The sequence below is a fragment of the Diceros bicornis genome, chromosome 24, assembly GCF_020826845.1.
Source record: "Diceros bicornis minor isolate mBicDic1 chromosome 24, mDicBic1.mat.cur, whole genome shotgun sequence".
Classification (NCBI taxonomy): Eukaryota; Metazoa; Chordata; class Mammalia; order Perissodactyla; family Rhinocerotidae; genus Diceros; species Diceros bicornis.
This window is the reverse complement of record NC_080763.1, coordinates 46,639,101-46,660,352: the sequence shown is the minus strand read 5'-3', so window position 1 is coordinate 46,660,352 and position 21,252 is coordinate 46,639,101. Positions and strand designations below refer to the sequence as shown.

At 48.1% G+C, this 21,252-nt stretch overlaps 1 protein-coding gene across 6 annotated transcripts in view; it reads right to left on the bottom strand.

Moving 5' to 3' along the window:
* PPP2R5C (protein phosphatase 2 regulatory subunit B'gamma) overlaps positions 1 to 18,678 on the bottom strand; it is a 146,449-nt gene extending 127,771 nt beyond the window's left edge. For all 6 annotated transcript variants that reach the window (XM_058567715.1, XM_058567720.1, XM_058567714.1 and 3 more), the window contains exons 1-2: positions 18,615 to 18,678; positions 17,584 to 17,649 (exon numbers count right to left, since the gene is read on the bottom strand). In XM_058567715.1, the coding sequence (XP_058423698.1) occupies positions 17,584 to 17,649; positions 18,615 to 18,641 (93 nt within the window). In that variant the 5' untranslated portion in view covers positions 18,642 to 18,678. The remainder of the gene's footprint in view (positions 1 to 17,583; positions 17,650 to 18,614) is intronic.
* Positions 18,679 to 21,252: the final 2,574 nt, after the last annotated feature.

The window sequence follows — 21,252 nt, the reverse complement described above, 5'->3', positions numbered from 1 at the left end:
AGTTTGTGGTCGTTTGTACGGCAGCAGTAGGAAACTAATATAGCTGAATAACTCATAAATGACAGCTTTCCCTGCTAGCTCACCACTCAGCCCCCAAATTCCAGTAAAGGCTACATAATAGCGCTTTCTCCTTGAGACTCAGGAAATGTTCTTCTTTCTAGCTTCGCTCTCCCTGCATTCACCCCCAGGCTCCAGACTTAGAGTGCTCACTCCCAGACTGCATCGCAACCACTGGGCTGTCCAATGACACGCAGCCCACTTACAAGGGGAGAAGGAGCAGCAAATACTCAAGCAGAAGAGGATGAGTGTCGAGGGCACAGGCAGCAGAGCCGGGGGGGGGGGGTCCCCTGTCATCCGCACAGGCCCAAGGGGATTAGCTGGCCCAGATTGCCCCGTGGAGCTCAGTTGTGCTAGCCCTCGGCAGTGAGAACTGAAAGCTGCAATGGTGAGTATCCACTGTCAAGATTCTTTGTGCAGCGTACTCACTCCTCCCACCCCTCCAGTCTGCCCAAAGAAATGGGGTTTGTACCTGCACAGACACTCTTTTAAAAAGCCTATCAAACTCATCCCAGAAACACAAACCTGCCAAGTCTTTTCCAATCATGCAGGAGGGCCAAGGAGAGCAGACACACCAACTCGACCCCAAATATTTGCTCTCATCCTTGAAGAGAATTTTCACTAAGAAGTAAGAGCTGATTTACTTTTTAATAAGGTGCTTAAGAATACTTGGGAAGAGTTTTCCAAGATGCCAGACTGTCCACACGCAGATGAAGTTCTGAAGTGGGAGCAAGGACCTGGGTTCCCTTTTCTCCCACAATAGGTAGCTTCTTCCTCAAAATGTGCTTTCTTGGGCCTTGACCTTGACATCTGTCATTCTTTCTACCTGATCATGAAAACGTGGGTCTTTCTTCCTTAAAATCCTGTCCATAACTCTCCTCTACGGGATTCCCCAAGCTCAGACTTTTCTGCTCAGCTTCCTCTAGATGCCCCCAGAAAACCCCAGCACTTACTCCACAGTCTCAAACAGCTCCTCCAAAGAGATGCACTTGTTTTAAAAGTTAGATTGTATACATATGTGTCTAGTAGATTGAAGTTTATATCTCCTTTTTATTTTTCTATAATGCCACGTCCTGTGCTATATACATAATGACCTTGATGAACTGGCTTCATACATGAACAAAAACAGCTCCATTGCTGCTCCTACCCCGACAGGAGAAGGGACTGTGCATCTTAGGCAACAAAGCTTTTAACACTAGGATTGGGTGATCTAGCTAACTCCTAAAACAGCATTAAATCAATGGGTATCGACAGGCCACTGCAGGGAGACACGTTAAGGTAAGACTTCTAATGTCAGAGAAAACAGTTACACCTGCGACCTGCTGACTCCAAGTCACTGAGGTCTCCTCTCCCACAGGCCCTCCTGACCTCCCTCCAGAGCACTCTCCTTGGGGTAGGCACAGTGAGCTTCTAGAAGAGAAGACCTGCTCCCATCACCCCAGGCCAATTCAATGCAGTGTCTTCCCAGGGCTCTCAGCCTTTTAGTTCAATGGTGGTCTACAAGGCCTCCCAGGCTCTGTTCACAAACTTCCTCCCTGCTGCTGGGCCTGGCAGTCTCTGGGCCTGCTCTGCAGGCCCCCTACTCCCCATGTTCAGACTAAGGCCTTCACTGCACCCCTAGTCAGCTCCCGTGTCCTGTCAAGTGCTCTCTTAGCCCCATGCTTCTCTGCTGTAACTGTCACAGCTGTAACGTCTTTCCCCAGACAAAGACTGTCAGCTCCAGGAGGGCAGGGCCCATCTGGCTTGGACACCATGCTGTCCAGTTCTGTGAAGACCACTGGGCTGCCCAATATCTGACAGGAGACTGAGGAACCTGTGAGGTCAGGAAGGCTCCTGCAGGAGAGGAGCGGGGTGTGTGCGTGTTTGTGGGTGGCCGTGGCCTGGCGGGTGTCACTGAGAGCCCAAGGGCTCAGCATGGCCGCAGCCCGTAGTCAAGGAGGAAGGCCAGCACCACCAGAGGCTGGAGTGGCCCCAGGCGCCCTCAGAGCCTACTAGCCCAGGTTCAAGAGTCTGATCTTTCTCTGAAGGGCAACTGGAGGCCAGTGAAAGGGCTGAGCAGGGACGACACAAACAGATCTTCCTTCTCAAAGTCCCCTCAGGCTCCAGGGTGCACTACGGATTGGAGCGGGGGAGAACGGATGCCAATGGATCCACAAGAAGGCTTTTCTAGTTGTCTAGACAAGAGATGAAGACATTGGCCTGGACCAGGACAGTGGCAGGTAAATAGTCAAGTGGATATTTGGGGGTAAAACCCACAGTGCTAGCTGACAGAGTCACTCTGTGGGATGAGAACCCCCAGACTCTGGCTTATGCAGATAGATGGATGGTGGGACAAGTCACCGAGATGGGAAAGAAAAATGGGTGGAAATAAGTTCAACTGTGAATCTGCTGAGTCTGAGGTACTGATGTGGCAATTCCAATATGTACAAGATGAGGAGTTTAAATTGCCTCCTCTCCCACTTCCTCCAGAATGACTCTATTGTCTTTTTCTTACCCTAATCAATAGCTGAAATGCTCTTTTTTCGTTTTCTTGGTTACTATCTGTCCCACCCGGCCCTGGAGACAGTAAGACTGGCGAGTGGCCTGTCCTTGTCTGCCTTCTTCACCCTGGTCCCAGAGCCTGGAACAGTCCAGCAGCCGCACAGCTGGTGCTCAGGAAACCCTCGTCTGAGTTGAAACATGTACTTGGAAGCCAACGTATCTCAATGGTTACTGAAGTCACAGGATGAAGCAGACCGCCTGGTAGAAGAGCGTCAAGTGAGAAGAGAGGAGGTGAAGGAGGAGGTAACAAGAGGCTGGGGAAAAACAGCCCGAGAAGCAGGACGAAGATCAGGGCTGTGTGTGCCATCACCGAGGCTACGGGAAGAAAGTCTTTCAGGAAGGAAAGGGCATCAACCCCGTCAAATGCCACTAAAAGCCAAATCCTGCTGCATTTGGCAACACGGAGGACGTGGAGGCTGGGTGAGGTCAGTCTGTGGAGTGGGGCAGGGAGGAGCCGCTGGAGCTGAGGCTGAAGTAGGAAGACCCAGAGCATCCACAGCACCTTCGAAAAATGGGGCTGGGAAGAAAGAAGGGCACTGGGCACCAGGGGCAGCAGGGTCAGAGGAGGGGTCTCTGACTGTTTGGGAGACAAGGGGTTTGAATGCACTCAACGCTGACGGGGCAGGCCGCAGAGAGGGGGGCAAACTTGAGGGAACAACTGAGCAAGGAGCTGGAATCTGGGCCTCTGCAGTGACAACAAAACAGAGCAAGAAAAGGACGAGTCTGACAAGACAGGATGGCTGTCAGTCTGACGGCTTAAAGGGAGTGAGTGATCTGATGCCCTCGAGTGTGTGTGTGTGTGTGTGTGTGTAGACACTTTGAGCCAAGAAGCACTCTAAAGGGAGGCGAGCCTGAGGAGGTGAGGAAGGCCTGGAGAAATGGAGATGCTCTGAACACATTTTTCTCCTGAGCTCCAAACATCAGTCGCCAACAGGACACGTAACGGTTAGAGCCCAAAGGGGGCCCTGCCCGCACAGAATTCTCCATAGGTACTCTGACAGTCCCTGTGACTCCCTAACTCACTCAAAGCCAGGCACTGTGAGTGACAGACACGGCCCTGTCCCAAGCTGTAACCTGGTGGGGTGGCAGAGCTTGGAGTGGAACGCTTGGAGCAGCTGTTATACCACCGCATCAGTCCTCCACGTACTCCCACAGTGGTCTTATTTTACAGATGAGGAGACCTGAGCCCAGAGTGCAGGGCCACCTCCTGGGATCGTGCAGTCAGTGGTGGAACCAAACTTGGACCTCACTCGGTCCCTGGACTTTGGACACTGCCTCCCTTGTGCCTCAAACCTGAGCATTTCTATTCTCCAATGTCTTTCAAAATTCCCCCCTTCTGTAATTTTATAATGGTTAGACCCAACCACCACGACTATGTGCCAGAGCCTATGTGATAGATACTATGTGATACACTGCTCAAGAAGACCCACACTGACATGTCTTTTAAGATCTTTTAAAAGAGTATTTCCATCAAAATAGGGTGGTACTGGCATAAGCATGGACATATGACCAATGGATAGAATTAAGAGCCAAGACCACTCAATGGGAAAATAAGAGGCTCTTCAACAAATGGTGCTGGGACAACTGCATACTCATATGCAAAAGAATGAAGTTGGATTCCTACCTCACGCCATATACAAAAATTAACTCAAAATGGATAAATGACCTAAATACAGGAGATAAAACCATAAAGCTCTTAAAAGACTACAGAGGTAAATCTTTTCATGACCTTGGATTTGACAATGGTTTCTCAGATATAACACCAAAAGCAAAAGCAACAAAAGAAAAAACACAAATTAGACTTCATAAACATTAAAAATGTTTGTGCATCAAAGGATACTATTAAGAAAGTGAAAAGACAATCTACAGAATGGGAGAAAATACCTGAAAGATATATCTAATAAAAGTTTAGTATCTAGAATATATTAAGAACTCTAACAACAACAGAAAGATAAACAACTCAATTAAAAAATGGGCAAAGGACTTTAACAGAATTGCTTTGAAGATATACAAATGGCGAATAAGCACATGACAAGATGCTCAATATCTTGAGCCACTAGGGAAATGCAAATAAAACCCACAATGACCTACCACTTCATATCCACTAGGGTGGCTATAATTTTAAAAAATGGAGGGCTGGCCCCATGGCTTAGCGGTTAAGTGCGCGCGCTCTGCTGCTGGCGGCCCAGGTGGGGATCCCAGGCGCGCACCGACGCACAGCTTCTCCGGCCATGCTGGGGCTGCGTCCCACATACAGCGGCTAGAAGGATGTGCAACTATGACATACAACTATCTACTGGGGCTTTGGGGGAAAACAAAGGAGGAGGACTGGCAATAGATGTTAGCTCAGCGCCAGTCTTCCTCAGCAAAAAGAGGAGGATTAGCATGGATGTTAGCTCAGGGCTGATCTTTCTCACTAAAAAAAAAAAAAAAAAAAGGAAAACAAGTGTTAGGGAGGATGTGGAGAAACTGGAACCCTCGTACTTGCTGGTGGGAATATAAAATGATGCAGCCACTATGGAAAACATGGCAGTTCCTCAATAAGTTAAACACAAAATTACCACATGACCCAACAATCCTACTCCTATGTATATACCCAAAAGAACTGAAAATAGGTGTTGAAACAGGAACTTGTACAACAATATTCATAGCAGCACTATTCACAATAACCAAGGATGGAAACGACCCAAATACTCATCAACTGATGATGGTGTATCCAAACAATGGAATATTACTCAGCCATAAAAACAAATACTCAGCCATAAAAACGAATGAAGTACTGACACAAGCTACAACACAGATGGACCTAGAAAATACTACATAAAATGAAAGAAGCCAAACACAAAAAGCCACATGTTGTATGATTCCATTTACAAGAAATATCCACAATAGGTAAATCCAGAGAGAAGGCAGATCAGGGGTTGCGAGGGGCTGGCGGTAGGGGGAAATGAAGACTGACCACTTAACGGGTAGGGGATTTCCCGAGGAAAATGTTCTGGAACTAGCCACTTGTGACAGTTGCACAACACTGTGAATGTACTAAATGTCACTAATGGTAAGTTTTGTGTTATGTGTATTTTATCACATATTAAAAAAAAAAAGTGTTTTCTTTCCTTGTCAGCTTGTTCAGGGAATCTCCCCCAACTGTCCCAGGCAGAACCATAAGCTTCCTTCTTCTGTGACCCTCAGTGACCTCCAAATATGGCTGTGCAGCTCTCTTCGCCTGGCACTGGGATGGGGGTCTCTCGAACAGGAGACTGGAAGCTCTCTGAAAGAGCTTGTCTTTTCAGCGATGAACCCCAGTGTCAAGGGCAGCACCAGGCACACAGCAAGGCAGGAACCAGTATGGAACGGAGGACTCAACACCACAACAGCTTAACCCACCACTCCTAACCGGCGCGACCCTCTGACCACCCTTCAGTCCTCCAGGCTGAGAGGACTATCACAAACAGCGAGGCGCTATGAGGGCCAGTGGGCACGCGTGCTTCCGCAGGCTGGGCTGTGCTCTGGCACAGAGAAGGCATTCATGTTGGCTGAACTAAGTGATAAACAACAGGTGTGTTTCCTTGGTTTAGGTGTTTACTCATAAAATAAAAACTGGATTATCTATCTTGAAATTACAAGAAGTTTCTGTAATGAAGTATGATACCACTTAGCTACTTGATTTGGGTGAAATCTAAACCAGACTTAATGCTTCCTTTTTTGTCACTCCTGGAATGGAGGTAATGGGTTGTTTTGTTTTTATCTATCCGTTCAGTGAGGTGAGAGATGCCCCAGGATTTACTTCAGCCTCTTTATTTTTGGCTCAATGACGGGAAATTATCAAATTCAGTATTCTTTATCAAACCCAAATCAAAATGGCTGACCTGTCCCTTTCACTGGAAGTCACTGAAAGTCAGTAGCCCTGGAGGTTTCTGGGTGAGCACAGGGCCCCCCACCACACTGAGAGGCAGCTGCATTTTCCAGGTGGAACGTGGGGGCTTCCAGATGACCTGAAACACTATTAGAGACGCAGAATGAAGCTACGCCAACGAAGTGGGAGCCATGCCCTCCCCATCCCAGGGCCTCTTTACAGAAGAGCTACGTGGGCTCTGGAGGAGGGCGAATCAGTCAATATGGGGTGCCCCAATCCCTGAGGCACTGGCAGTGGGGTCTTAGAGGAGGGGGAAGGGAAGCGGTCAACCCCAGGCAGGTCTGGACCCTGTGCTGGGGTGCCGGAGTGGTGGAGCTGCTGCCCTAGCCTGGCCCTGCTGCACACTGCTCACCCACAGGGAGGGCCAGAGGACAGGCACTGTCTGCCCAAAGGAACAAAGCTTCTCCCAACTCCTCCACCGGAGCCGTGCGCGTGGCTGCACCTCTGCGGGGAGAGGGAACAAGACTCTAGCTAGAGGTTTTCCTTCACACTCAGGAGAACCATCCCATTGCAGTTTATAACATGAGATGCATCCAGCCTGAATGTGCCATTGCCCAGCAGCTACCCACAAGCCCTAATCTCCTGTGCAGCCAGGCAACAGCACTCCCATATATTCGGAGTGAAAAAAAATCTGGCCAGTAGATAAATGGGTGTTTGTTAGAGTCTCTGTACTTTGAGTTATTTCATTCCAACAATAAAATAGGCAAGTGGATTTGTGACAAAGCCTCATTCCTAGACGTTTTTCCATATAAGGGTCACTATACTAAACAAACACCTCTTCCTTCCATTCCAACACCGCAATTCTAAAAAGTCACAACTAGCTGCAAGACATTTATTGTTCAACTGGGCAGGGCCAAATCAGGCCAAATCACTGCTCTCTCAATAGCTTCTAGATTGCAACTAGAGTCAAAAACAAAGGAATACCTCTTTCACAGAGCATAACCACTGCTGGTTGCAGATAAGAGCCCAAGCAGAGACCCACAGGGTAGCAACAGTGCCCAGCCTCTCGCCAAAGAGTTTCTCTAAGTACTGAACCTGATTTGGTTTCCACTAGGCCAGAGGTAGGCAAGCTTCAGCCCATGGGCCAAATCTGGCCCCTTGCCTGTTTCTGTAAATAAAGTTTTATTGGCACACAGCCACGTCTATTTTTTTTTTTACATATTTTCTACGGCTGCTCACTTGCTACAAGAGCAGAGTTGAGTAGTTGCAACAGAGACCGTATGGCCCCCAAAGCCTAAAATATTTATTATCTGGCACTTTATAGAAAAAGTTTTCTGACTTCTGCACTAGGCCAACAATCCCTGGCTGAGAGGTAAAAATAAGGGAAGAACAGAAGAGATTTTCCTGATCAAGGCTGACCATGCACTCACACTTACTGGCAAACCTCTTGAGCCCCATTACAAGTGATAATGAATGAATAGAAAGTTATAAACTTCAATCACAAAAAGATCTGCATGGGGGGTCACTGGTGCATCTAAGGACAAGAGCGTTCAACAGATGTCTGGAAGAGGAGAAAGCAGATGGAGGGTCGTTGTCGGAGGCCGACAAAGCAAGGCAGAGGCAACTTCGATCTGGAAACCACAAAGAGGGGTGGGGCTGGAAGAAGGAGGCACATGACCTGCCCCAGAGAGCCCCTGAGAGGCTCAGGATTCAGAAACTCTGAAGGGCAGGAGTAAGACACCGGGTTGAAAAGGAGGAGGAGATTAATTTTTCGTCTGATACTGATCTGTCCATAGCCACTGAACCACGTCTGTACAACACTGGCGGCCCGGGTGTTTACAAGGGGAAGAAAGGCATTCTCCAAAGAAATCAGACTGTCTAGGAACAACTAAGGCTGCCAGTGTGGGAGCCGGGCCTCACAGCAACACTCTCCGCATCCTGGCCTTTAAGGGTGGGAAGCCACAAGAGCCAGCCCTCAGCTCAGGCCTATAAAGCAAGCAGTCAGCTGCCACGCCCCAGGCCAGAGCCCACGGCCAGCTGGGCTAGGGCCCCATCACGGCCTGGGCAGATAGGCAACCAGGCATCTGAGAGGGCTGAGTCTTCCAGGGGCCTCCTAGTTTCAGTTCTTCCCCTCTATTCCCTACACAGCAGCTGCACAGATCTTTTTAGAGTCAGATCACCTCACCTCCCTGCTCCAAACATCTCAATGGCTTCCCATCATCCTTAGAATAAAAATCCAAACCCCTGCCAACAGCTGCTGACAAGATCCCACTGGACCTAGCCTGCGCCCTTCTCTCCAACTTCATCCCTCCCGCCTCACCCACTCTCACTTCTCTTCAGCCAAACTGGTCTTCTTCCCGGTAGACACAGCAAGCTCACTTCTGCCTCAGGGCCTTTGCACTAGCTGCTTCCTCTGGCTGGAATGCCCTTGACCAGATCTTCGCATCGCTGGCTCCTTCACGTTCAGGTCTCACCTTTAAAGCCATCTCCTAGGTGAGGCTGTCCCTGACCACCTGAAGCAACCTCCCTGGTCTCTAGCACAGCGGCTGCAAGACGCGGTCCTGCCCCACCAGGGGTGTCTGGAGACGTGTGAGCACAGTTTTGGTATCACAATGACCAGAGGATGCACCTGGCATGGAAAGCCCCAGAGCCATTACTCTGCAAAGTGTGACAGTCTCACAGCAAACGTCACCAGTGTCCCTAGGAAACACAGTGCAGTCAGCACTCACTGAAAACAAATGGCATGAATGCAGGGGCCCTGCAGTGTCCGTGCTGAATCCCCAGCACCTGCCACGGCACTCAGCACACAGAAGATCTCGGCATGTACCTGCTGGGTGACCGGGAATGAACGAATCAACTGGAGGGAAGCCTGCCACGTGAAAGAGAATGCCTGAGAGGTAGAAAGATCACTCGTGGGAGCAGAAAGGGCATCTTCCTCCAGGGCCCGCCCTCTCCACATGATCCTGCTTCCCCCAAATTCTGGACCATGGAGCTACCTGTAGGACAGTCTGTGATGCAGGGCTGAGAGTGGATTAGGTGAAATGGGAAATGATAGATTTTTAATTAACCATGTATGTTTTGACCCAAGAACAAATAAAGATAAAATATCTAAAAAGAAAGAGAAGGACATAAGGTGGTTGTTTCCCTTGGGTCTCTGGAGGCCAGCTCCCCCGGGAAAGGGCCCTTCCCGCCTGTACAGCAGGGGTAGGTCTGGGAACACAGGTGGTCCCGGGCCAAGTGGGAAGAGGGGCCTTCTTCCCATCTCCCCACCGAATTCCCTTGTCTTCTCACTTCCTCTTCTCCCTAACGTCATCCACTTCCTTCTCTTTCACCAATTTATGTCTTCTTTTCCTTTAAATTTGATATTTCATATTAAGAAGAGTGATAGCTAATAAGCTAAATTAAGTTAAATACGCTCACATTAGAATTACTTTGGAAAAAGCTGCTAGGGTCTCAGGCAGCTCTGTCCAATAGAACCTTCTGTGAAGGGAGAAATGTTCAATATCTACTGTCCAATATAGAGCAGCCACTAGCCACTGGTGGCTCCTGGGCACTTGAAATGTGGCTAGTGTGACAGAGGAACTGAATTTTTAAATTTAATGTGATTTTCATTAATTTAAATAGCCACGTTTGGCTAACGGCTAACATCTTAGACGGCGCAGGTCTAACACCTCAGAGTTCCCAGGTACTTTAATTTTCCCACTGGGCAAAAACAGCCTTAGGTCAGAGCTAACATCCCTTCAGAGCCATGCTAAAACTCATCTTTAAAAAAATACTTAACATGGAGCTGACCCTGTGGCTAAGTGGTTAAAGTTCTGCGTGCTCCACTTTCAGTGGCCTGTGTTTGCCAGTCTGGATCCCAGGCATGGACCCACATCACTCACCAGCCACGCTGTGGCTGCGTCCCACATACAAAACAGAAGACTGGCACTAATTTAGCTCAGGGATAATCTTCCTCAAGCAAAAAAAAAGAGGAAGACTGACAACAGATGTTAGCACAGGGCAAATCCTCCTCAGCAAAAAAAATATATATATATTTAAGATGAAGGAAAATTCAACATCCTCAAACTAATAAAGCACTATTTTCCCAGGAGAGTTTAATTTCTAGGCTTGTTCTCTTACTCCCCCAGGTGGAGAAAACAGAGATGACAGTATTGTTTGGCTCTCGGAAGCAGCACTTCCCTGCAGGGGGTGTTCTCAAACCCGACCCAGATGCAGGGCCCCAGCAAGTCTCCGCTTAACACAACACTGATAGGAAAGTGCAAGATAATTACCTATAATGCTGTGCCACACCAGATGCCATCATGCCCTGACCTTGACAGGTACCCAACGTTTCAAGGAAACACCGGAGGCTTTCTCTAGTTGAAATCTTTCAGATGAATTTTCCACATGACTTAGGAAAATGTCACCATGATTCAGCTGGTGGCAGACTGACTCACCCAGCTCCTCCAGATGCAGGCGGCGACTCCCCCACCAACACCCGCAGGGCTGTGGGCTTGCGCTCACTCTGCAGCTGCTTCAACACAGGAACTCTGCGCTCCTCTCACGACCCGGGAAACTTTAGATTATTTCATATAACTCGCTTGATGAACTCCTTCTACAATTACATAACGTGTAATGCAGCTTTCAGGGACGAGGAAAAGCAATGCTGATGGATCTTTCTGCTGGCTTTACCTACAACACATAACCTGGGTCCAACACGCTTTCTGGAACTCCACAATTTAATGGTGATCCTCTGTTTGGTTAGACATTTAAAGCTTCTCATTTCCTAACCCAAAGCTCCAGTTGGCTCTTCCCAAGAACGTGCTCCATCTTGTCCCATCTATCCAGAGGCTACAAGGTATGACCGAATGGGGGGCCAAGTTACTCCCAAGGCTACCGAATGTCCAGAAGCAACAGGTGCGACACTTCAGAAATAACAGAAAAAAGTTCTTCAGAGGTCAGGACAATATCATTCTTTTTATCTTCCCCAGTGCTTGCACAGAACAAGAGATGATCAAAACAAAACTTTCTCTCTCTTTAACTTATGTTAAAAATATATATGTATGTTCTACTGAGAAATATTCCTAAAGTAAATTTCAAATAAGAAATAAAAAGCACCAAAGGTCAAATTGGAAGCCTTATATTTAAATGGAAATCCTATTTTGAAATACTTTAATTTAAATAACATCTTCTGAGACTATACTTTTTACCAGTGACCTCTGGTACATAAAAACAAACTAAAAAAAACCCCAAATCTTCTTCTTCTTAAAACTTTCACAAGACACTCGAAAAAGACCTAAGTACCATAATCTTCTGTTTTACTATAATGCTACTGATTTAAAACAAATTATACCGAATGAAAACTTTGCATTAAAATTTCCCTAGAGGATCAAAAAGGTGATAAAGAAATAAGCCTCCTAACAAAAGAGATTTTTTTGTTCTAATTAGTATCAGAAAAATCACCAAGCTAATTGACTTGAAGCTCTCCTCCTTCCCGAGCCCTTTTAAAACCCACCAATACGTCTTGACTCCAGGTCCTAATATATATGGTAAGTGCCAAGAAGAATCAAGTTAAATTGTTGTCCTCCAAGACTTAATCTAGAGTTAGGGAGGCAAATCACAGGCAACTACAGGTTGTCCAAGGCAGCATAAATGATAATCAGTAGAGCAAATAACTGCTATTCAAAATTAAAATATGGAAAAAACATGGTCCGAGATGGTGAGAAAAAGTTTCCCTTAAATTTCAGAATAAATGAACTTGAGTTCTAGCTAAAAAGATGAAAGGATTCAGATAGACAGTAAAGAGGGTGGGAAGAGTATTACACAACACTTCTTAAAGTGGGGTCTAGGTACCCTCGGTGGGGTCCCTTAGACTCCTTCTGGGGTCTGCTGTTTTTATGATAATACTAAGACACGATTTGCCTTTATAACTATCATTATGTCGATTTTTCACAGGCTACAAGACTTTTGATATCAAAACAGATTGAATGCAGCAGACTCGAGAAGCTGGCTATCTTCTATTAAGCCACATATTAAAGAGATTTGCAAAAACATAGAGCAACGCCATTCTTCTCAGTGAAGTTTTGTAAATCGTTATTTCTCATAAAAACATGGTATTTATGTTAACATGTAATAAGTGTGTTATTGTTATTATTAAATGAATTAAAGTCTAAAATATTTCAGTTTTAATTCTAATATGAAAAATATCAGATAGCTATAACCCACCTAAACAAAAGCTCTTTGGGATCCTCATTAGTTTTTAAGAGTGTAAAGGGTGCTGAAACCTCTTCTGCCTGAGCACTGCTATTCTAAAGGAAGGAACTATCACGCTTGGAGGAATATGTGCCAGGCATGATTTGCAAGCAAATGTACATACTTTGTAGAGGGGTCCTTCTAGAGCAGTGGTCTCTATAGGGGGCCATTTTGCCCTCCAGGGGACATTTGGCAATGTCTGGAGGCACTTTTGGTCGTCACAGTTGGAGGGCCACCGGCATCTAGTGGAGAAGGCTGAGGACGCTGGGGAACATCCTACCGTGCACAGGATGACAGGGCAGCCCCACAGGGAAGCATCTGCCCCACAAGTCAGGGATGCCTGCTTGAGAGCTCTCACGTGGGAGGCACTCACTCTACCAAGCGTCCAGCGTGTAACATAGGACAGGAGTGGGTGCTAGAAAGGGGACAGCTCAGGGAAGAACTGCTGCTTCCTCACTACCCTGAGGGCAGCAGGCTCTCAGCAACTCCTCCTAACTCAAATGCCTTCCAATCCCATGCTGATTATCCTCTTTGCAGAGGCCCCATCTTTCCTAAACACCTGGGCTCTAAGCAAAGATGATGCTGAGCGGCTGGGAACAGAGAACCAAGACGTGACAATTCAAAGCAGGAAATTCCATTTCCTACATAATAGTTACATACGAATTTCAAAAAATAATTTGAAGTACTATTCCTTTGGTTCTCCCTGAATTTCACTGGAGTCCAGTTTAGGGTTGTATGGAAAAAAGTTGGGAAGACAATGATGGAAAATGTGGCATGGGAGGCCCCTGGTAACAGCCTGAGTTCAGAATTCAGCCTAGAAGACAGTGGCTTTTGGTGTTTTGGGGGAGGGGAGTCGGGGACTCTCCTCTCAGGAAGTGATAATCATGGCTGCCTCCTCAGAAAACACACATACCAACAAACTGAGTTTCACTGCCCTCCTCCAACTCATTCAGGCTAAAGCTCCTGCTACAAAGACAAGTGACTAGAAAGTCAAAAAAATTTTCTTGAAAAAATATTTTTCATAAAAATGTTATTTATGTTAACATGTAATGGGTGTTATTGTTATTATTAGATGAATTAATAAATACTTTTAAATTTTCAGTTTTAATTTCTAAAACATTGACTCCACCACCTACACCTATGGGACCTCAGCAAGCCTGGTCCCTGTCTCTGCAACGTGGGCGGGGGGGGGGGGGGAGGGTGGCAGGGGAACACAAAGGGAGAGATTATAAAGAGAACGACGTTATTACTAAAGGTAGAAGGTGTCAAAATAAGCTAACAAGTTGGAGAGAGAATAGTTCAGCTTTCTTTTCAGAAACAGATATTATGTAAGAGTTGCTGTAGCGACTTTCAAACAAAGCTAAACTGAAGCAGGATATGTAAAATACACACCAAAGAACACCACTCCAACAACCTTTAATATGTTTAAAACAAATCACTTGACAAAAAGCATTAACACTTTTTAAAACGTAACTTTGGACACAGTACACAAACTAACTAAAACAACAACAAAAACACCATCGCAGGGTCTGATCCTCCAAAACGGACTTGAGGAATCTCTGAGCAATTTATTAAGGTTCTAAATATTTATAAAATGTGCCTAGTTATGTTTCTGCAGATTTGAATGTGACACTGAGAACAGCTGCTCAAAGATGAGTTCCCTCTGTCAATCTCCAGAGTTTTCCAACTTCAAGTTACCCATGAGCCCATGTGTGGCCTCACTCCTTAAAATGTGCTATGAAATAAAGCAGCAGTACGTCCTGGGCAGAACCTTTTATTTCTAGAACACGTGTGGATAAGCAAGTCAAATTTAAACATTCTATTTGCAAGAGAAAAAAAGAAAAGAAAAATGTACCAGTACACATCATTCAAGGAGTAGAAATTTCTAGAAAAAAGCAAAAGTTGCAGAACAGCAGTTATGACCTTTCATGGTATTTTGTGACATTGAAGGACATATCCTGCCTTTCATCTTGCAGGGAATACTTCTTTCAAGAGGGGTCGTGCCTAATCTATCCCATAGAGTTAAAAATGGCCAAATCTGAAACTCACCAAGTCATTTTAGAGATGAGGAAACAAGGCCACAGAAGTTAGGCGACATCATTTACGGCCATCAGGAGTCAGCATTTTTATTATCTAACCCCCAATGCTGAAATACTTTCCTTTATACCACTCTATCCTTTACTGCAGGACTTCGTATTCCTTACTAAAAACCGCTGCCATCAAATGTTCCCTTGCTTTAACCAAAAAGTGTTCTGCAATGTAAGCCACTTGCTCCTTTGTTCTCTGTGTGCATAGATTATACCCAGCCAGGATTTTAGTATAAGGACCTTCCCCATACTTGAAGTGGTGAATTAAGTCAACCGTAGGCTTTTCTCTGTTGGAATTATTTCCCAAACCTGGCCCCTCTGCCCTGGGCGTGCACCTGTTCTGCACATCTCTCAGGCTGTGCAGCTCCGCATGTGGGAACTGTCCTAAGACGGGGGAGTTCACAGCGTAACCTGAGTAAATGCTGACTGCGAAGGTGACATGATATTAAAAAGGTTTGAGGAGCAGCATGAGAATAGCACACCTCTTTGAATAGTTCAGGTTGAAATATTCAAGTTTCGAGTAACACTGAGAGACAGGAGAGGAGAAGCGTGCACAATAATGGTTTAATTCACCTGCGTGAGTCAATCATATTTGGTAAGTGGGTAGAACTAGAAGTGACAGAGCGAGATGAAGACTGAGGGGAGAGGAACAACAATAAGAAAGTAACAGTCCACTCAAAGTTCAGATGAACTGAAGAGCATCGATTTGTATCCTGCAAAAATAATTTACACAGTGATCTGCCAAGTGTCAAGCTTAATATGCCATGTTGCCTCTGGTATCCTTAGAGGAAGTAGTGAAGGGCCCAACATTTCAGTGTTTTTCAGTGGTAATTTCAAGCTCTGTAGCTCCAGGTCTTAGTCAGTTGTGCTAGAAAAAATACAGAAAGACAAGTGGGGCATCACACTCAGATACTGCAGGCCACACCTCAAGTCTTAAGCAACTGACAGCCTAGGAACCCAATCCACCTTAAAAACACGCATTTTACATATTAGTGTGTTGGTGTTTTTGAGTTACTGATGGATTTTTCAGGTTCAAACTTTACATTATCCATCCTTACAGCCAGATTCTTTCTGCTAAAATAGGAATAAATGAATCATACACACTCATATTTCTTTGTGACACTAACAGTGAGAGGAGACAGGTACTTGAGCAAGAAAAGTTCGGGGGAGCACTAGGAACTCTCAGAAGTTTCAATGAAAGATCAATAAACCAAAAAAAAAAAGAAAAGAAAAAGCATACACCCTTGCACAGCAGCTAAATTTCATTTAAATCAATTTAGTCAAAAGAGTGACACGGAAGTAAGCAAGCCAAAAGCAAGGAGGCCACAGAAAAGCCTGACTGTCTGCTGTGAAGAATGGGCCGGGAGAGCCAGCACAAATAACCAAGAATTACTGATATCTAAGGGATCTTCTGGATTTCTGTTTTTTGCTTTAGGGAAGACAAGAGATTTGCTGGAATAAACCACCTGCTGAAAAGAAGGGAGGCTTAGAACGTACCAAATGATAAGGAAAAGATAACCTAGGACAAAAAAAAAAAAGGCTACAGCAGATCCTCACTATTAACTGTGTTTCTCAGACAGAACTGAACTCATCCTGATTTGGCTTACAGGAAGGGGCCTGACACTTGCAAATTAATGTCATCTGTGATAAGACCAGGGACCTCAATGATCCAGCTCTAGAGAACTTGACACTAAAATAAGAGGCTTCCCCGGTCACCAACGATTCAAAAGGGCTTATTATCTGTGCCTGGTCCACAGCTCCTGGGCCCTTAGCTCGAGGTGATGTAGTTCAACAGCTAGTCACGGGGAAGAGAGCAAAGCAAAGTGCTGGCTCTGCAAATGCTCTCCGAGTACGACTGTGTCAAGGATCCACATCCACCCCATCAGGTAGACACAATCCTCACTGAGCATCCCAGCTGTTCCTCAGTGAGCCCAAAGCCAGAAAGCAAAAGAAGTCAGAACTGGCCAACGTAGAGACAGAAAAAAATGTGAAAGATGATAGTAGACTGTACAAAATACCCAAAGTAGACAAACCAAAATATACCAACACTATTGAGGAAAGAGGCTAAGGGGATCAGACATCAACAGAGAAAAGGAGCTATGGCAGGACACCAGCAGTCAAGACTGCAGGGAAGAAAGCAAGGTGATGGAAGGAGAATGAGCCACTGAGACAGGGACCTCGCCACTTGCAAAGGACGGAAGGGGGAGGATCCGAAAGGTGAAAGGAACAGGAACAATTCAGTGGGAGCCTGTGACACCAGTCTCTGCAGGGCTGCTAGACTTGAGGAGGGGCGGAGGGGAAGGAACTGATAAGAATGCCAGCTGCAGAGATATGCACAACTTTCATAAAAACATTCATATTTTCGGGGCCGGCCCGGTGGCGCAAGCGGTTAAGTGCGCGCGCTCCGCTGCGGTGGCCTGGGGTTCGCTGGTTCGGATCCCAGGCGCGCACCGACCTACTGCTTGGCAAACCATGCTGTGGCGGCGTCCCATATAAAGTGGAGGAAGATGGGCACAGATGTTAGCCCAGGGCCCTCTTCCTCAGCAAAAAAAAGAGGCGGATTGGCGGATGTTAGCACAGGGCTGATCTCCTCACAAAAACAAAACAAAAAAAAAAACATTCATATTTTCTCAAGGTGGATTAATAAAAATCTAAATAACTAAAATTGAGAGTGAGGAAAGACACTAGAAAAAAAATTCCATATAGGGAAACATTTTGGAAGACCCTAGGTTTTATCACCCTCAGTTTTTCTAGGCTAAGTTAAAAATTCTTCATTAAAAAAACGTGACGTGAATATTTGAGAAGAGTTACCTCTGATTCTATTATGTCTTGTCCTTCTTTTGAACTTTTTCCACTTTTTCCTGCTTTTGGTGATTCCTGGGAAAGATCAAGCATAATCAATTAAGCTTATCAATTTTTAGACTGCTAAACATCAGATAAACCAAAATGCAGTTTTCAAATTGATTTATACAAAACCAGGACTTCTGACAGTTTTAATCAATACCATCAAGAACTTCTACATCATCCTGCTTAGTTACAGAGACAATATTGTGATGGGACACCGCCCTACCCCCCTAAATTCAGATTCTCCTTGTTTTCTTTACCGGTATTTGGCGCTGAAAACTTTAACCAATTTTAACTTAACCAAAATTAAACTTTAACCAGATAAACCCGAATTTATACAGTGCTCTCAGCATTCTGACCGACCCACATCACATCGCTTTCTTTCCTCCCACCCTAAACTCTGTGAGCGGGATGTCTGAGGTGATACTGAAGCGCTACAGAGCTCCACGTGAAGCAAACACACACCCCCCCCCTCCATGCAAACGCAGCACACTCACAGCCACCGTCGCCGCCACCCAGGATAATAATAGTATTTCAGAGCCCCAGAGCCGCCCTCTGAGAGCAGACGATTCTTCACAACCCTCAAGCAGGATCCATTCGCTCCCGTTCTTCCTGGCCGGGGGTCCCTCCTCGGGGTCTGCGGCCCCCACCCTGAAGACCCTGCCCACTCCGCGAGACAAGGTCAACCACCTCCGCGGCCGGCCGCACCTGCCCCCTCACGCCCCCCGCGCACGTTGCCCGGGGGCGGGCGCCCACGCCGCCCCCGACTCCGGCCGCGCCTCCCCATGCCGGCCCGGCCCAGTCCGGCACCCGGCCCCGGCGCGACCCGCTCCACACCGCCACCCGGAGTGGGAGAGCGGCGCCCCCGCGCCCTGGGGACCCCGGCGTCGGGGTGGGGGGTCCCGCCGCGCCCCGCTCCCGGGCAGCTCCCCGCCGCCCTCCGCGCAGCCCCTTCCCCTTCCCGCCCCGGCCGTCTGGCGGCCCAAGCCCGCACTCACTTTCTCCTTCTTGTTTTTATTCGGCATGGCTCGAGCGGGCCGCCGCCGCCGCCCCCGCCCCCGGCCCCCCGCAGCAGCAGCGCCCCCGCCTCGGCCGTCGCACCCCCCCGGCAGCCGCCGCCGCCGCCGCCGCCGCCGCCGCCGCCGCCGCCGCTCGGGGACTGAGCCGTTCGCTCGCTCGCGCTTCCCCTTTTCCAGGCTCCTAGAGGCTGCGGCAGCCGCGGCGCCGGCTGCGGCGGCGGCGGCAGCGGCAGCGGCGGCGGCGTCTCTCAGCCCCTCCCCCGGCCCCGCCGGCCCGCCCCCAGCCCAAGCCGCCCCGCCCCGCCCGCCACCCCGCGCAGGCCGCCCCGCCCTCGCGCAGGCCCCGCCCCCCCGCCAGGCGCCTTGCCATTGGCCGGCGCGCCCCCACGTACCCTAACGCCCTCCCGCGTCCCCGCCCCTGCGCGCGGCCTCGTTCCCACTCCCCTGCCCCGCCGCGCTCCGCACCGCGTCCGTCTCAGGCCCGGCCGCGGCGACGGGAGAGCTGAGCCCAGTCTGGGGAGGGGGCGTGGGGCAGCAACTGTGGCGATAGGCCGGTTCCCGCGGTGGAGGTGCGGGACGGAGAGAGCAGGGGGCAAGTGAGGCGTGGAAAAGGCACGTTTGAGATGGATGGCAACAACTCCTGCAGCCAGCAGGGCGCGGCCTGGCGCCAACGGCGACATCCCGCCCTCCTCCCTCGCCGCCTCGGCGCTCGCCGAGCTCGAAGGCGCCCGCGCGTCGGCGCACGGGGGTGGCTGAGGAGACCCGGGAGCTGCGCGAGCGGCGGTTTCTTGGGGCCCGCTAGGCCACGCCCACCGGCCCCGCCCCCCTCCGCGCCGGCCCCGCCCATCGAGGTCCGCCCCCGCCTCCTCCAGCCGTGGCCCCGCCCACAGAGGCCCAGGCTCCAGCTGCGCCAATGGGATTTTATTTTGTTTTTTAATTTGGCTTGCTCGTGAGGAAACCTCTGCATTATGACCAGGAGTTTCGGGATTTTTCACTTCGCTCATAGCTCTGTGGAGATGAGTTTAACTTCCGCAGTCTGTCTAGCGGCAAAAACTACTGGAGACCCAGATGACGGGAATCGAGACGGCAGAAATGCATTAGGTAGTAACCCTCCAGGAGTGAACGGACTTCGCTGTGAGAAGCGTTGGTACCTCACTCGTGGCGGTTAAGGAGCTGCATCTTACCTGGGCACTTAGAAATCACTGTGTTCTCTTAGGCCCCGGTTTTCGCTCTCGAAAGTTGCCAGACAAAACATTTTCGGTTATTTAGTGCCGCTATGCGATGGGAAAGCTAAAAGAAGAAAAAAAGATCTACAGTCAGGAGTGTCGTGGGAGGTCCTGAAAGTAAGTTCTGCCCGCAGGTGTCTGAATGTGCGCCTCTAGACAGATATCTGCGTGTAAACTGCGTGGCCTCAAACAGCTATTTGTGCAGAAGAAACGGTTTTTAATTAGTCTTTTAAGTGGGTTAGTAGTTTCTTCAAATAGTTAAAAAGCATGGAGAGTAGAGCAATGCCCCTAGTTAATTTAATAACGTTTCATTTTAAAAATAAAATATATGCTATCAATTTAAAACCCAGTATGAATCCATATTAAGAAGGAGTAGTTCTGAAACTATTAGTTTATGACCATGGAGCTCTAAGGGGGCTGAGGGGCTTCTCCAAGACAAGTCTATGCCACTCATATCCTTGGATCATAGCCCTTGATGCAGTGTTGCACGTGGTTCATTCATCCAATAGACGTTTGTTAGATGGCCACTGTGTGCAAAGCATGGTGCAAGGGATTCCACCGGGAACAAGGCACTACGCTTGTGCTCAAGCACTCTACATGCGCGGGAGTGGAAACAGAAGAAAACTAGCCATCAGAAGGACATGACTTGTGACAAGTCTGCGAGGGCTGAGGTGTGAGTGGTCTGGCTTGGAAGCATGAAAGAGCCCTGCACAGTAGTATTTTGTTATGGCTGGAGATAAGAGTGAAGGAACAAAGCCTCCCGATTAAGACTCTAGACGGCCTTGCCAAGAATTGGACTTCTTTTTGAATGCAGTTCGGGGAAGGATATTAAACTGAGGAGTCACCTGCTCCCGTTTGCACTTTAGAGACATCCGTGGCAGGAATGCTGGGCATGTGGTTGAAGGTAGGAGGCCTTCAGGAGAGCAACCAGGATCTAGTTATGTCCAGGTGTGTGCCGGTGAGGCATCTCTAGGGCAGTAACAGGAGGCAGGATCACAAACACCCAGGAGGTAGACTTGCTTGAGCGGGAGAGAGCCAGAACGGAGGACAAAAGGCTAATGCCTGTGTTTGTAATTGGGGCAGCACAATGATGAGGAAGGGACACAGGCGGAGAGCGAGTATTCCAGGAAACGTGATTTCAATTTGGGACATGTTGAGTTTGAGCTGCGTCTGCAACATGCCAGGAGAGGTGTCTTAGTTGGCAAATGGAACTACAGATCTGACACTCAGGATAGAGTGTCAGTGCATGTCAGGTTAGGTATTTTTCAGGTCAATGTGAGTTTGAGGGAAAGTGTAGGGCAAGATACCAGAAAAGCTGCTCAGTTACCACCCAGTGACCTCGAAACCATAGTGATCAGAGAAATTGGAGGCAACACCACCACCTGGCGCAG